This window comes from Heptranchias perlo, chromosome 2 (assembly GCF_035084215.1).
Source record: "Heptranchias perlo isolate sHepPer1 chromosome 2, sHepPer1.hap1, whole genome shotgun sequence".
NCBI classification, from domain to species: Eukaryota; Metazoa; Chordata; class Chondrichthyes; order Hexanchiformes; family Hexanchidae; genus Heptranchias; species Heptranchias perlo.
The window spans coordinates 80168084-80183998 of record NC_090326.1 but is presented as its reverse complement, the minus strand read 5'-3'; the positions used below and the strand labels follow the sequence as shown (position 1 = coordinate 80183998).

At 41.3% G+C, this 15915-nt stretch overlaps 1 protein-coding gene across 1 annotated transcript in view; it reads left to right on the top strand.

The window, feature by feature from the left end:
* The window catches only part of LOC137332178 (dynein axonemal heavy chain 11-like), a 380453-nt gene that overhangs the window by 13403 nt on the left and 351135 nt on the right, over positions 1 to 15915 (top strand). Inside the window, exons 3-6 of the mRNA XM_067995882.1 lie at positions 4867 to 5069; positions 9468 to 9657; positions 9832 to 9931; positions 14245 to 14456. Coding sequence (XP_067851983.1) covers positions 4867 to 5069; positions 9468 to 9657; positions 9832 to 9931; positions 14245 to 14456 — 705 coding nt within the window. The remainder of the gene's footprint in view (positions 1 to 4866; positions 5070 to 9467; positions 9658 to 9831; positions 9932 to 14244; positions 14457 to 15915) is intronic.

Here is a 15915-nt window from a genome sequence, read left to right as displayed (position 1 = left end):
GAGACTAAGCTAAAATTAAAGTTCATGGAATTGAAGGCAAATTATTGACCTGGTTAGGAGATTGGTTAGGCATTAGAAGACAAGAGAGTAGTGTCCCAAAAGGATCTGTGTTAGGGCCTCAACTATTCACTATATTTATTAATGACTTAGATAACACAATAGAGAGCCATTTCTCCAAGTTTGCCGATGACATAAGATTGGTGTTGATGAGAGCATAAAATTACAAAGAGACATTGATAGATTAAGTGAGTGGGCAAAACTGTGGCAGATGGATTTCAACGTAGGTAAGTATGAGGTCATCCATTTTGGAGCAAAAAAAGGATAGATCCGAGTATTCTTTTAAATGTACACAGATCACTAAAATGTAGTGGTCAGGTACAAAAATGATCAAAAAGGCTAATGGAATGTTAACCTTTAAAACTTTAGGGCTAGAATATAAAGTGGAGGAAGTTTTGCTACTACTATACAAAGCCCTGGTTAGACCACATCTGGAGTACCACGTACAGTTCTGGGTACCGCATCTTAGAAAGGATTTATTTGGCTTGGAAAGAGTGCAGCGCCGATTCACCAGTGTTACCAGGGCTCCAAGGGTTAGATTATGAGGAGAGATTCCATAAACTAGGCTTGTATTCCTTGGAATATGGAAGGTTAAGGGGTCATTTGATTGAGGTTTTTAGAATTTTGAAAGTAATTGATAGAGTAGATAGAGAAACTGCTTCCACTGGTGGGGGAGTCTAGGACAAGGGAACATAACCTTCAAATCAAAGCCAGGACATGCAGGAGAGAATTTAGGAAACACTTCTTCACGCAGAGGGTGGTAGAAGTATCAAACTCTCTCCCACAAAAAGCAGTAAATGCTAGCTCAATAATAATTTTAAATCTGAGATCGATAGATTTTTGCTAGCCAAGGGTATTAAGGGATATGGAGCCAAGCCGGGTGGATGGAGTTAGGATACAGATCAGCCATGATCTCATTGAATGGCGGAACAGGCTCGAGGGGCTGAATGGCCTACTCCTGTTCCTATGTTCCCTTCCCCTTATACTGCCTACTTTTGATTCGGCTCACCCATGAAGCTGCCGGATTTCCTGTACCCCCGCCCACAATCCGGGGGAATGCCGCCTGGTGCTATTGAGCGGTGGGCAGCTCTTGACTATATTCTAATGAGGCCAGAACCTGAAAATGGTTCGGGCCTTCTGATCTATGCACTGGGCAAGCTCTGTGGAAGCATTGGCAACTTTGTGTAGTTTTGGGTGAAAGTTCAAAATCGGCCTCAGTATCTTTTATACCTATTAAACTTTACTGTAAATTTTGTTCAGCGCTAACATGTAATAAACATTTTGATTGTTTGCTCTACATTGGACGTTTGTGAGTAAGTTCATGAATCCCTTGCTCCCAATGGGGATCTTTACTCAAAGACAGCACAAAGTTGAACACGGGTATACAACACTGCAGGGCTTATTCTCCGACATGCCCTTCCTTTGAGTGTTGCATCCTGCTGGGAGCATAGGATTGATGTATTTGCCCTTTAACGTATTTAGAAGTTTGTCAATAGATCGTCACTTTTTATGTTGTATAGTATAATTTTATGAAATAGCTCCCAGCTGCACAATCTCAGCCACCAGAAGCATATATCGGGAATTCAGGCATAAAATCAGTAGACAGAAAATCATGGGGAGGTACGTGCCCGAATTCCCAATATGTCCTTCCAGTGGATGAGGCTGCATGCCAGCAGCACAACTTTACAAATGCGCTTTTTTTTTTGGATAAGCACTATTTTATTCCTTATTATGTCAGGTAAAATTCTTGGCTGCCATGAACAGTGTAAGTATGAGGACTGTTTATACTAAATGATATAAAAAATGGTAAACTAGTTCCAGTTTAAAAACCTTGTTATACTTTATTACATGTTGTGGAGATGCCGGTGATGGACTGGGGTTGACAATTGTAAACAATTTTACAACACCAAGTTATAGTCCAGCAATTTTATTTTAAATTCACAAGCTTTCGGAGACTTCCTCCTTCCTCAGGTAAACATTTACCTGAGGAAGGAGGAAGTCTCCGAAAGCTTGTGAATTTAAAATAAAATTGCTGGACTATAACTTGGTGTTGTAAAATTGTTTACATTTATTACATGTATCATTGCACTTATTCTTAAGGTCAAATATCACAATATTTGTAATATCCTTTGGTTTAAAAAAAGTTACTTTTTAATAAAGCTGAGGATAAATACATTTATCAATATAAAAGCAGAAATTTGAATTGTATATATTGAATTTTTTATTTAAATCTATATTTTTCTAGTCTTAATGATGTACATAGCAAATTTTTACCTCACTGGGCATTAAAATGGACATTTAGTTTTGCACCCTTTGGTGTTGCAAATTATTGATCTTAATTACATAGTCAACTCTCTAGAACGATCAATTCCCCCTGATGCAATAATGGTGACATGTTTTAGACACAGAGAAAGTGAAAACAACGACCATTAACCGTATAAGAATAGAACTTTTTATTGTAGAATCATTTGATTATAAGCAGAAAAACTAAAATTTCACTTTGTGTTTCTTGTAACTGAAGAAAATATACCAAGAAGTTTTTTTCCTTTTAGAGTAACCGATAAGAATTTTGTTGCCTATTTTCTGTTCCTCGATTTGTTTATTTAGGTTGGTCAGGGGTGGGGGAAGGGTGGTGGTAAAAGGAAATCTCATTCTCCTGCCTCTAACAAGATTGTAACATGTTGTTTCTTTATTCTAGACTGAGCTACTGCTTTTCAGTTAGGTACAAAGCACAGCAAAGACCTTGCCTGTTTCACCTGTTTTGTTTTATGCATTTGTCACCATGGAGTTAACGAGTAGCCATCACCAGTACAATCACAGCTAAACTGTTTTATGACTATTTGTTTGTACTTCCAATAAAACATTGCACAGAAGACTTATACATACAAGGAAGAGATTTGTATGTTTGATAACATGAACCTCGTGGTTGAGACATCACTGGCAACCTAGCAGCACTTGCTACACGTCTGTGTGCTGTGATGATGCAGTGGAAACATTGATAGGTTTTAATATGTATACTGTAGGGGTAATTTTCTGAAGTCTTGTTCCCAGCGAGGAACCTTACCTGCCAGCAGTGCCCATTCAGACGCAGTGGTTAGATCTTGACTTTGTGCAATAATGTAAAACGATATAGCGGTGATAGCAAATTGGCAGCTTGTTTTATATTTCTCCCTACTTTAATTTCCATTGAAGTCACACTATGGTACAAAGTCAAGACCTACCCCCCATATTGTGCATGATATCCAACCATGTTGCCAGTAGCTCCCAGAATGCTCATTCAGGGAATTTTCAGGGAACAAGGTTTTCAAGAAACTGGAACGAACAACACAATTAATTCCCTTCATGACCTCACCCATGTCTGTCTCTCTAATCTTCCTCCTCCATCTCTGGCCTTTTGTTTATCCTCCATTCCCTTCAGCCCAACATTGGCGGCTGTGTCTTGAGCGATGTAGAACCTAAGCTCTGGAATACCTTTCCTAAACATCTCAAACTCTCAGTGATGTCTTTTGGAGTGCCAAACAGGACAAGCCTCCCTTCTCACTCACCTCACGTAGCAGAATGTCGACTTCGCCATCCATGAAATGGGTGGGTGGCAGTGCCACTCTGCCATTTGCTTACAGCTTCCATTTCATGCCTGTTCTTTCAAGCTTTTCCGGTAGTTAGTTCCATCCATCACCCCCACCCCCACACCTGGACAGCCTTTGCAAAGGCTAAAAACTACTGTGACCATTTTAGAGCCTTAAAAAATGTTTTCTCTATATGCGGCCGCTTCCTTTTACATGTCCGCATCGCTTTAATTTTGAGTAACACAATCATTATTCAGCTGGCCTCTCTTCATGACGCTCCCGTGCAAGGCTGAAGTCAGGTTGGTCTCTCGCTACATCTGTGCAAGTGTACGTGGGCACGCAGCAATCCTAGGACCATTTCCCCCAGGGTTGCTGAATCAGCCGGAATATTTAATGAAACCTTATGTCTCATATTAAGTCAACACATTTTTCAACTATCATTAATTATAATTTTTCTACTTTTTTTGGTCCAGTATTCTCCAACCCCCCCCATCCTTCCTGTTTTGAAAGTGGTGATCACGCTGGGGTAGAGTCAGATGCAGTGGCTTCAGAATCTTACTAAACTCTAATCTTCACCTGAAATGTACACGCACGCACGCACAGACCTTCCAGTAGTGGTCAATAGATAGTGATCTGGAACAGAAACTCTTTATGATTATTTTTCTCCCTCCCTAGCCCACAAAGGCTGAGGCCTGAAAGTGTAGTTTGAATCTCCCAAAAAATATTTTAAAAGTAAGCAATCCCCTGGTTAAGAGCATTGAACTTAGCACAAATCAAACCTGGCACTTGTTGCTATGGCTCAATCACACACTAAATGTAAACCTAAGCCTCAGACAAGAAAGGACTGGTATAAGCTACCAAAGTCCAAGTACGTAAATCCTAGACTTTTGAGAGTGTTTTGTGCTCCAAATCACATTGACACCTGCCACATCATTTTTAGGCTGTTTATAGTGTTGACAGCAAATGGAATGGTGCTCTTTACTTATTATGCTTATATTTGTATATACGTATATTCCTCCTTCAAAATTTCTAACACGAACATTTTATAACAAGTAAACCATTGCTTAAAATGAAGAATCTAAACAGTAAGAACATACATTTAAAAAATATCATTTACAGCCAAAAATTGTACAGTTTTGATATGTTTCTAGGTTTGGTTACATATATTCTACAATTATTAAATAATGATATCAGTTATGAAATGCACTTAAACCAGTAAATAATCTCTTGACATTTTCTTTAGGTTTTGGTGCCCGTCCTTTCAAGCAAGAGAAACCACGGAACATGGCCACACTTTATTTCACAAGATGTAGATCGTCATGTGGAAAATATCAGAAACAAGGTTTATGTTGTGAAAGGTCAAGCGATGGGCCGGACCCTCCTGCCTATACCAAGCATCACAGCCAAAATGGGAGGCAGCAGTCAGAAGCAGGGGAATGGGAACAAGTAAGGATAGTTGGCGAAAGTGTTAAATACACGTAACAGACATAGGCATTAAAACTGTTCATATACACAGTTGGAAAGTGCACAACTTAAAACTCACAACTAGCATGTCTTTCTATTAATCATTTTAGTAATCTCTATATTAATCAACACCACCTGCATGTTCCCCTCCAAGTCACACACCATCCCGACTTGGAAATATATCGCCGTTCCTTCATTGTCGCTGGGTCAAAATCCTGGAACTCCCTACCTTATAGCACTGTGGGAGAACCTTCACCATACGGATTGCAGCGGTTCAAGAAGGGGGCTCACCACCACCTTCTCGAGGGCAATTAGGGATGGGCAATAAATGCTGGCCTTGCCAGCGACGCCCACATCCCATGAACGAATAAAATAAAATTGTTAATTTAGAAAAGCCGATTGACAGTACTGTGTACATAAAATACACATTGGGGTAATTTTGAACTTTACCAGCTGGGTGGTAATGTGGCAGAGTGGATCGCCTGCCCATTATAGAACTTGTCCGATTTTCATCCCATTGAAACCACTGGGTGGACGATCCGCTCTGCCACATTACTGCCCAGGTGGTGAAGTTCAAAATTAGCCCCATTGTGTCTCTTCTGCTGATAACTCTTTACAGGCAAATGTTCACCTCTGTCTAGGTGGACTGCCTAGTGAGTGTTAGATGCACTGGACGTTAGAAACAGTTAATATTGATCAGTGGGCCAACAATTGATTATATCTGTTCAAGGTCTTTGCAGTTGCCTCGCCGGTGGGAAAGATATCACGCTGAGTGTGAAACTTGTTTTGTTTCACAGTGCTAATCATTATATCAGGGAATCATGTTGGCTGTTTCTATGTGCCTTTGAAACCTATTTGTGATTGACAACTTTATTTAATCATGAAAGATACACTATTGGTCTTTTGGACTTTTGTCCCAAGGTTTCTTCTGTGAATTTCTGCTCTGCCAGGTAGCTACAAGCAGAGGCTAATGGAACACTCGTGAATATCCTATTTCACATATAAACGTAGCATCATGGGCATCGGTCCAAAGTGAAAGTGTGATGCCATCGAGAATAGCTAGAATTTTGAGTTATTTTATTGCTTTGAAACAGGGACTGTGGATTAAGTACGGTTCTGTAAACTAGTGAAATCTGCTGTGTTTGCACTTGATTCGGTTTAATTTAACTTAATTAACCTGATATGTGGTTTATTACCTGAGATATAAAGTCTGTGAGTGTTATTTGTTTGTCAGTCAGAGAGACCAGGGATCACTGTGGAATCTATTATTTACAGTCTGTGGTTCATTGGTAAAAGGGTTTATTATTCGCCTCATGGCTCACTAGTCCAGATTACTTTGTGCATAATGCTAAGTGTGGCCTTCACTGTAGAAGCAGACCTTTGCATTGGGCACTAGAAAAACTATCTGGAGTGTGATTAAATCATAATATGTAGCATATTTTACAGTGCTGCACATTCATTGCTTCATACTGTTCAAATTGCTTAGATAACATATTTGATTTCAATTGTATAAACCAGGAGCATGTTCCTCTCATCTAGATTACACACTTCGTATTGTCTCCCATCCAATGACCTCCATTATCAACACTTTAAAGGGGCTGAGTGATTTGGCCTGCTGAAACCCTCTGCCCATCTGTGCTTGGTGCCTTCTGTTGTATGTTGCTGTAAAGAGAAAACATATATATTGAATGAACAGTTATCTTGTGCATTTTATTCTGCTGTACAGTTTTTTGAGCTTGTGCATAGCAAAACTGAATGTAAAGTACCTTGCCTACAGAATATTTGGCAGAATATCTGAGATCTAATTGAGTGTAATGTAATTGTCAGCTGTATGTGATTATGTTTAATTATAGTCAGTCTTCCAGTCTCCTCAGTTGCATCTTTGTGCATTATCCTTTTTTGGTCTGTTCTGCTAGTTCTCAGCCATCTTCATTACTTCTGTTTTTGAAGATGAAGAATTGTACCTTATCACATCCCAATGTGCTTCACAGACAGTGAATTATTTTTGAGGTGCAGTCATTGGTTTTATGTAGGCAGCCATTTTGAATACAGTGACAACCCATAAACAGCAATGAGATGAATTATCAATTAATAAATTTTTTTTGGTATTGGTTCAGGAAAAAGAAGACCCAGAAGAGTGCTCTGCTCTTCTTCAAATAGTACCATGGAATTTATAACCTCCACTCAAGTGCACAATTTAATATCATATCCAAAGAGTAATACAACATTCCCTCAGTACTTCACTGAAGTATCTGACTAAGTTATGTCCTCAGGTGGGGCTTAATCCCACAACCTTCTGATTTAGGTGAGAGGGCTATCAACTGAGCCAAGCTGACAAGTATGGTAGGTTTACTGGGTCAATTCAGGTTAAGTATATAAAAGTACTGCAGCAAACTCATCTGACATCTATAATGTGCTTTGATTGGCATCAACAGCTATATATACTATACAAATGCAAATGGTTGTTTTATAAATTGAATACCATGTGCAGTGCCCAAGTGTATCCTGTTTTAGATTTTCAGTATAAGATTACATTATAGACTGTGAAGCTTTTGTATACGTCATCCCCACAAGGGCAATCACCTCCCAGGATGGTTAAGACAGTTCCGACCAATATTTAGCAGGAGCTAGCTGAGCAGTTTCTTCCTACTATCTATTTTCTTTTGAAACCCCTGTGTTTTTCTAGCCTTGCACTGCAGCCTTTTTAAAAAAAAGTTTCTTGGTTGAGAGATCTAGCCGGTTGGCGCTCTCATTTTCTCATGCTGCTCCTTATGTAGCAATACCAATGCTGTAGAAGTAGAGTGAAAAGAAAACTGTTGAAGAGACAAAAGTGAAAAATAAGAGGAAAAGAAGGGATGTGTGAGGGAGAGGGTGATAAACAATTGGAGAAGAGTGAAAAAACACAAGTGAAAGAAGAGAGGGAAATAGAAATGGAGGAGAGTGAAAGATGGAACTAAAGGAGGAAAGTGAGACTGAAGTGGAGGATGAGAGACATTTTTTGTAGACTTATCATTATCAGGATCCTTAGCTTGAGAGACTAATTCTTTTTTTTGGTGGGACACAGTCTGAAAAAGTTTTGAGAAGCTCTGAATGAGAGAAAGTTGTTCAGATTTACAATCAAGAATGATATTTGTGTTCAGTGAATTGGACCTGTGGTGTTGGGCGAGTTGTGTAGGCAGGGTATGTGTGTAAGCAGACCTTTGGTGTCCATGGTTATGCCCCTGGTTACAGTGTACGGGTTGAGTTTATTCTGAATATTTTATAGTTTTTCTTCCCTGTATAGTTTTTCTTGTTTGTTACCTTTGCACTCTGTCTTCTCAGAACTGCATTACCCTCAATCATTAGCCCATTGATTGCTGTCAGGTCCAGAGAAATTACTGTCTTGCTTGGATGCCTATAGACTGACACTGTTACTGAAACAAAAGCTAATGTAATGTAATACTATAAAACCACTGAAAAGCCAGTAAATTTATTATTGTAATAGTGCTAACCTACAAAGAAAACTTAAAATTGAATTTAAAATAAAATGAACAAGTTAAATACTTTTCCCCGTCTTCCCTTTTTCCTTCTTCTATTTATATTGTAACTTTAACTTCACGTTTTCCTTAATGTAACCATTTTTCCTTTTATTTTAAGCTTTACATACTTGCCTTGTAAATTTCATTCTGCCTTCCTGATCCCGCTGTCTCATTTGGAGTTGGGAGCAATTTAAGAAAATTTGCCTTTGATTGGCTAAAAAAAAATCAGCCAACCAAAAGGCAAAGACCATTGTGTCATAAGTGTAACCAGGTCAAACTTTGATGCTTCGAACTTCACAAACTAGTATGGCTACTGAAAGCTGCAGTACTCAGTTGCGACTTGTTTTAGGTTAATGTGGGGCAAGATGTTTAACTTTAATGCACCCAGGACTGTTGGCAGACAGCACTAATGACTAACAAAAACACAAAATGCTGGAAACACTCAGCAGGTCAGGTAGTGTCTGTGGAGAGAACAAACAAGTTAACATTTCAGTTTTGCACTCTTCGTCAGAACTGGAAGGTATTACAGATGAACAACATTTAATAAGGAATAGAACAAGGGGAAGGGGGAGGGGAAAAACACAAAGAAACACACAGGAAAAGAGATAGAAGGACCTGTAAAGTGCTTAAGTAGAAAACAGGAAAATTGAATGGCAGAAGTGACATAAATATGCAACAGTAGGAGGCATAATGAGAAAATTCAAAGAAATAAAAGACATATACGAGACATAGAAAGTGTATAATCGCTGTGTGTGTTTTGGGACTTCCTTATATTGGTTAAAGTGCAATTTCAATTCATAATATTTAACGGAAGAGAAATTGTTTGGGCCTTTCATTCTCATTCCTGCTTTGCGCTTTTTAGGCTAGATCATTATGACCGGTTAATAGTTCATCCGGTTGAATCAATGGTAATTAAATGGACTCATCAAATTCGGGATGTACTGAAGAAGGACTCTTCTGAACCTTTGCTGCAAGGACTAAATCCAGGTCCAAAGACGGAGTTGGATTTCTGGAAGGCAAGGAAAGAAAACCTGCTGTGTGTTCATGAACAAGTGAGTGGACTAAAAGCAGATAAACTAGAGTACTTATCAATTCTTTCTTTCTCAACTTTCAAATTTTAGTCAGCACCTAAAATTACAGAATGTTTAGTTTTCATTGCCATGATATTTGTTTATTAATATGTGCCGGAAATTATTCTTAATTTAATTGCTGCATTCTTCTTCTAGCTTCGGACCCTGATTGTTCGGAAAATGGCCAAAATTCTAGAAACAACAGAAAGCAGTTATTTTCCCACTTTCAAAAAAACTTTCCAAGATGTTGTAGGTGGTAGGTACTGCTCCACAAATTTTGTAAGTAACATTTATGGAATGTTTTCTAGTGCAAATATGGTCAGTAGTGACTCTGAACAGTGTAAGTATTAGTTCTAGTTTTTTAATAATGAGGCCGATTATACTAACCATTTTACGTCCATAAAAAAGGTTTTGGCTTAGTGTTGGTGGAAAACTTTTGCTTGCAAGTGAAGTTGCCAGTGCTTTTTGTTTGAGCAAAATCTGTGAGGACACCTTAAGGAAGTACTCTCGCACTATTTTAGCTTCATACGGGTTACAGTTTGGCAATTGCTGATGTTTAAGAAGTTCCCAGAAAACAGGAAAGTTTTTTTAAACTTAGGGGTATAATTTGCACAAGCGTTCTCCCAATCTTCAGCTGTTTATGCCTTTTCTCCAGGGTTTTTGTCAATCTTCTGTCGAAGTTATGGCTGGATTTTTAGTCTTTTTAACATTATCACTACTCCTACCTTTTCCTCTTTGAACGATTTACCCAACCTCTGCGTTCTCCCCTCCCCCTAGCTAGCCTGTCACTCACCTCATCCTAAACCCTTCACCCACTTCTCACACTCCCAGTCACTCCTCCCAAGGATGGGTGCCGAAAGACCAGAGGCCACCTCACCCTCAGCCAGTTTCCCTCTAACCTTTCCCCTTCGACCCTCCCTGACTGTTTCCCTCAAAGACGTTTTGTTTTCTTCTAAGAATCAACAGAGTTGAAATTCATTGGCGCCTGTTTCGGGCCCAAAGGCGATACGGCCCATGTGCGCCCAGATTGGGAGGCCCGAGGCCGGCCTGCAGTTGCGCTTTGTGGTCCATCTAAATAATCTGGGCAATCTGGGCACCTGTTGTGCCTCCACAAGCAGCTTGCCCTTCTGCAGCATCGATTTTTAGGTTGCCTGCCTTGCCAGCATTGGCCTCGTGTGAGTGCGGGGGAGGGAGGACAACAGGTGGGGGGCCATTCGCGGCTGTCAGGAGTGCTGTGCAGCCGGAAGGAGCAGACCTGCTCCTCCTGGCTTCACATCAAAATTTTAAAATGTTTTGGTGGTGGTCACTTGCTAGGCCCCATCTCTCCACCACAAAAACCTGAGTGGAGCAAACCTGACACCTGCTCCGCTCAGGGCAACCCAATTTCAAAGAGGGGTCCTAATATAGGCATAAGGCCCCCTCATTAGCACATGCAAGGCACCAAACGTCTGTTTTAGGCAGCCGCCCGTGAATATTTGGAAATAGAAGCAGGAAATGCAAAAAAAAAGTGTAGTGGTATTCTGTATAAAAAAAATTGATTAGTATTGGACAAAAACGGTGCAGAGGTTATTTAATATACAGATAATTATTTTTATAGTTACATTATGGAGTTTGTGAAAAATGGCCCGATCCAATATCAGATCAGTTGTCTTTCAGGTATTTTTCGGGCGCAGAATGTCATTCCCCGAAATTGGCTCTTCTTATGCCCATTTTATGCCTGAAATTGAGCCTCAACTTGTTTTTCCTTAAAAAAGAAATAAAATTAGAATGAGGAAAAAAATCTGCCTTTCTTTCTATTTGTGTGTGTCTCTCTCTCTCTCTCTCTCTTTCTCTCTCTCTCTGCTATCTGTCCCACAGCTGTTAGAAGTTAGGGGCCCGATTTTAGCAGGGGTGCGGGTTCTCGGCGGGTGGGCAAGACGCGCCCGGTGAAATTAGTGGGTTTCCCGCGCGATCGTAGCAGGCAACCCACTAATTGGAGCCACTTACCTGCTCCTCCGGGTTCCCCGCTGCTGATCTGCGCGTCGGGAGGGCTGCGCATGCGCAGTAAGATCTGTCAGCTGGAGGCGCTCTATTGAAAGGGGCAGTTCTCCACTGACAGATGCTGCAACCAATAGCAAAGATGACTGCATGGAGCAGCCCGGGGGAAGGCTGCTCCCAGTTTAATGATGCCTCACCCCAGGTATCAATACATGGGATGAGGAGGAGGGGGAGGACAGAGATCTTCCACCCGGCGGGCGGGAGGAAGCGGCCCGCCTCCGCCACCAGGAAGGCCTGGCTCGAGGTGGCAGAGGGGGTCACCTGCGCCACCAACATATCGCCCACCTGCACACAGTGCAGGAGGCAGTCCAATGACCTCAGTAGGTCAGCCACAGTGAGAACACGTAATCTTTCCCCTACACTCCGTCAGCCACAACACTGCCCCCAACCCACATCTCCTTCAGCACTGCCAACACTACTCTGTCACATCACCCCTCATACCCACTCAAACCCCATCCTCATCTTACCTGCACCTACTCACCTCGCCAGTACTCACCCCACCACTACCACGCAACCCAATCCCCATACAATCTCATGGCTCTATCCTATACTCACCCTCTCGTGCATCTCTCTCACGGTCAGCCTCACTCAACCTGCCACCACCTGTGCTGCAGCCACAGGGCATGCATCACATATGTGCAGTAGGCAGCGTAAGGCAAACGTGTCGTGAGCATGAAGGGGATGCACAATAGTGTTTGAGGGTTTGTCATGGTTGTTACTTATATTGAATTTCAGAACAACTCACATGACACATTATATTGGCACCACTACTGCCATGTCTTCGCGAATCCTGTCCGGTTTGTGCAATAATGCCCGCTCCTGGGTATCATTATGAGGACCCACCACTGATGCCACCCATTGTGTCACTGCAGAGTGGGTGTAGGTGTATTTGCAGGGCTCTTCTGCGCAGACGACTGAGAGACATTGGCGATGTCCCCGGTTGCACCCTGGAAGGCTGTGGAGGAGAAGTTCGGGAGGGCAGTGGTGACTTTGACAGCGACAGGTAGGAAGATGGTGCACGGGCCAGCCAGGAGCAGCCCGGCATGAAAGAGGCTGCAGATGTCCACGGCTACATGTCGAGTGACTCTGAGCCTCCGTGTGCACTGCTGCTCAGAGAGGTCCAGGAGGCTGAGCCTCGGTCTGTGCAACCTGTGGCGAGGGTAGTGCCCCCTGCGACGCATCTCTCTCTGCGGTAGCCCTCCCTCCTGCTGTACAGGTGGATGTGTCACAGCACTCTGTTGTGGAGCTCCACGTGTCAGAGGTGGACTGCGTGGATGGCGAGGCTGGTGATGCTGTTCGCCCTCCGAGGTCATGACTGCAGCTACGGCGGCCCCCATCTGGAAGATGTACATCTGAGGGGGTCCGTAAGGTAGGTACATGTCTCCAGACCCCGGGGTGAGTGTGCAGGTTGGTGACTTTGACCGTCAGGAGGAGGGTGGTGGAGGCCAAACTTTGTCCCAAGTGACAGAGTGGCCTCCTGCAATGGGTGAGGGTCCCCCCCCCCCACCTGTCAAGTGGACCTTTGCAGCTGCCACAGGCTGACGGCTGCAACACGTCCATTCGATCTGGGAGTGTTTCCCCCAGTGTGGGAAACAGTCCCATGTTGATCCAAAATCACACAGTCCCTTAATCAGGTCAGTTAATGACCTGAAATACCAGTATAAATACTCTCAAGTGGCATCCCGCTGGCTTTAATTGCCTGCGAATTCCCACCAGCGGGGGCTGCGCGCGCACGCCGGCGCGTCAGCGGGGAACCCGGAAGTGGGCGCGATCTGGTCCCGCTCCTGGATTTCGCAATTTTCAGGGCCCCCCCGCCGAGAATGCACCCGATAGTGGGTGCTAAAATCGGGCCCTAGATGTCTCACAGTTTGACGTGATTAGCATTAAATGAAGAAAGTACACTGTCTTTTTTCTTTGACCCTAGTCTCTCCCTTTCATTCCCCTCTTTCTTACTCTTCCCTCCTTCTCTCTTCCTGTCAGTTTAATATACTATTTTAAAAAGTGTATAGAAGTCATTTCTTTTCTGTCTCCCTCACACACGGAGACACAAACACAGAGAGACAGACATACGTGCACAGCCTCTTTTTAAAAAAATCACTCAGGATAAACTCTATTTCAGTAAAGCATTTGAAATTTGTCCATTTACATTTAAAAATTATTTGAGTAAATGCTGCTGAGCAGAATCTGCTAGGAGGTAAAGAAAAATATCCCATCAGTCGAGCTAACTGAAAGGTACTGATGCATCTAGGGAAATTAGGTACACTACACATACTCAGTACACAATTGAAATTCAGCTCACAGGATCACAGCAGTGGGCTAAAATATCAAGCCCCAGCACAGGCTTTTGAGAGAGGCTAAGGCCCTCAAATAAAAGCTTAAAAGACACAAGACAATTCGATAGATAAATTTATTCATCATAATGCAAAATATGTATTTTAAAATTTTGGTTAAACCTTTATTGGAATGTTTTTTCCTGAATGCACCTGTATTATGTACTAATATCATATTTTTTAATTTTATAATTTTATTAAGCGCTGGTTGAAGCCCAAGATATTGACCTCCATCTTAGACCACTGGAATGCCATATTGAAATAATGCAAGAGACCGAATTTGCAAAGATTTTTGTGTTTATTCCAGTTCTCTTTCACACCATCTGTCTCATCTGGAGCCATTCCAAATATTATTGCATTCCTGTTCGGATCATTGTCCTCCTGCAGGAATTCTGCAATTTGTTAATTGAACAGGTAATTTTAGATAAACATTACATCGACTTATAGCTTTCAACGTGCAAAGTGATAGTGATTATAAGTGAAGAAATACTTGTTATTAACAGTAAGATGTTGTAGACATTTGGCTGTGCTCGTTAATTGCAATAGGCAGTCTTTTGAAACCGGAGAAGGATTTGATCAAGTTACAAATAGAGTTGAAAAGAAAGAAGCCGATTAGCTGCAGTCAAAAAACAGCTAAGCTGCCACGGCTTTATTTATTTCAAATACATGGTGATAGTGTCTAAATTAAATATAGTATCTCAAATTGTTTATAATGCTACATCCAGTGACCTTTCCGTGTGACTACTAATGGATTTTAAAGTAGGAAGGTGCTTTCAGAATAGTCTGCTTTTATTGCCATAACTTTTTCACTACAATCCTAGGTTTTTAAAAAAAAAATTAAGTTGCAACAGTAGAAAAATATACATTTAAAAATAATAATCATTGCAGTTCAAATTAAAATACCTCTACTGATGATCTAGCGGTAGTTTGGGTTAATCTATATAAAAAATAATGTTAAGTTTAGTAACACAGATCTCTCACTACAGTTGTTTTTCCTCCAATTTTTTCCCATTTCTCCTTCCTTTCCTCAAGGCACTAACTCTTGCTGGGACATGATATTGTGTGCACTAGCTTCTTCATGTATGAGCTTAGATCATGAGTGTTGGCGGAATATTCTACTTTATCCTATCATGACATGCTGAAAGTTCCTTTCAGAATGAATCACTAGGTATCCCTCAAAAGTGAATCTCCTGGCTCATTTAATTTCCTTAGCTCAAGGGTAGCTAGGCCTGTTTTAGTGCTCCAGCACATCACAGCCCCGTCTGAGATTAGCTCTCCTATGATCTTAAACCTGTTATCAAACCAGTTCAGCAGAAACTTGTGAAAAATTGAGTTGGAAATTAATTAAACATATATCAACTACTAAAATTGTGATCCAGTAATGCTTTTGCACGCATATGAAAACAAGATTTTATTCTCACAAAGTGTATTTGCATTAACCTTGGTTTTAAGATAATTTTGAATGACATAGTCAGCAGGTGAACATTCCAGTCGTCAGTGCAAGTTCTCTTAGTGTAGCTGACATGTTAGAAGCAACATTTTCCAAACTTTGAAGCCTTTTCAATCAGCAGAGAGATCAATGTCTGGAAGAATACTTGCAGCCAGGGGCTGTTCTGTTTCCATGGCAACTCCCACTAGAGGATTGAACTGTGGATACTAGTGCTGAAATTCGATTACAAACATCTAAAAATATTTTCCAGTGCATTGTTACATAATAAGAAAAATTAAACACTATTGGACAATTAAATATTATGATGACACAGAGAGGTATGTTTTTCTGTGTTAAGAGCACCTTCTGTTGACTCCCTACCCCTCACCAGACTGCTTGGCCAATGCCTTGAAGTACACTTCGAGTATACTTCTGCCTAGAATG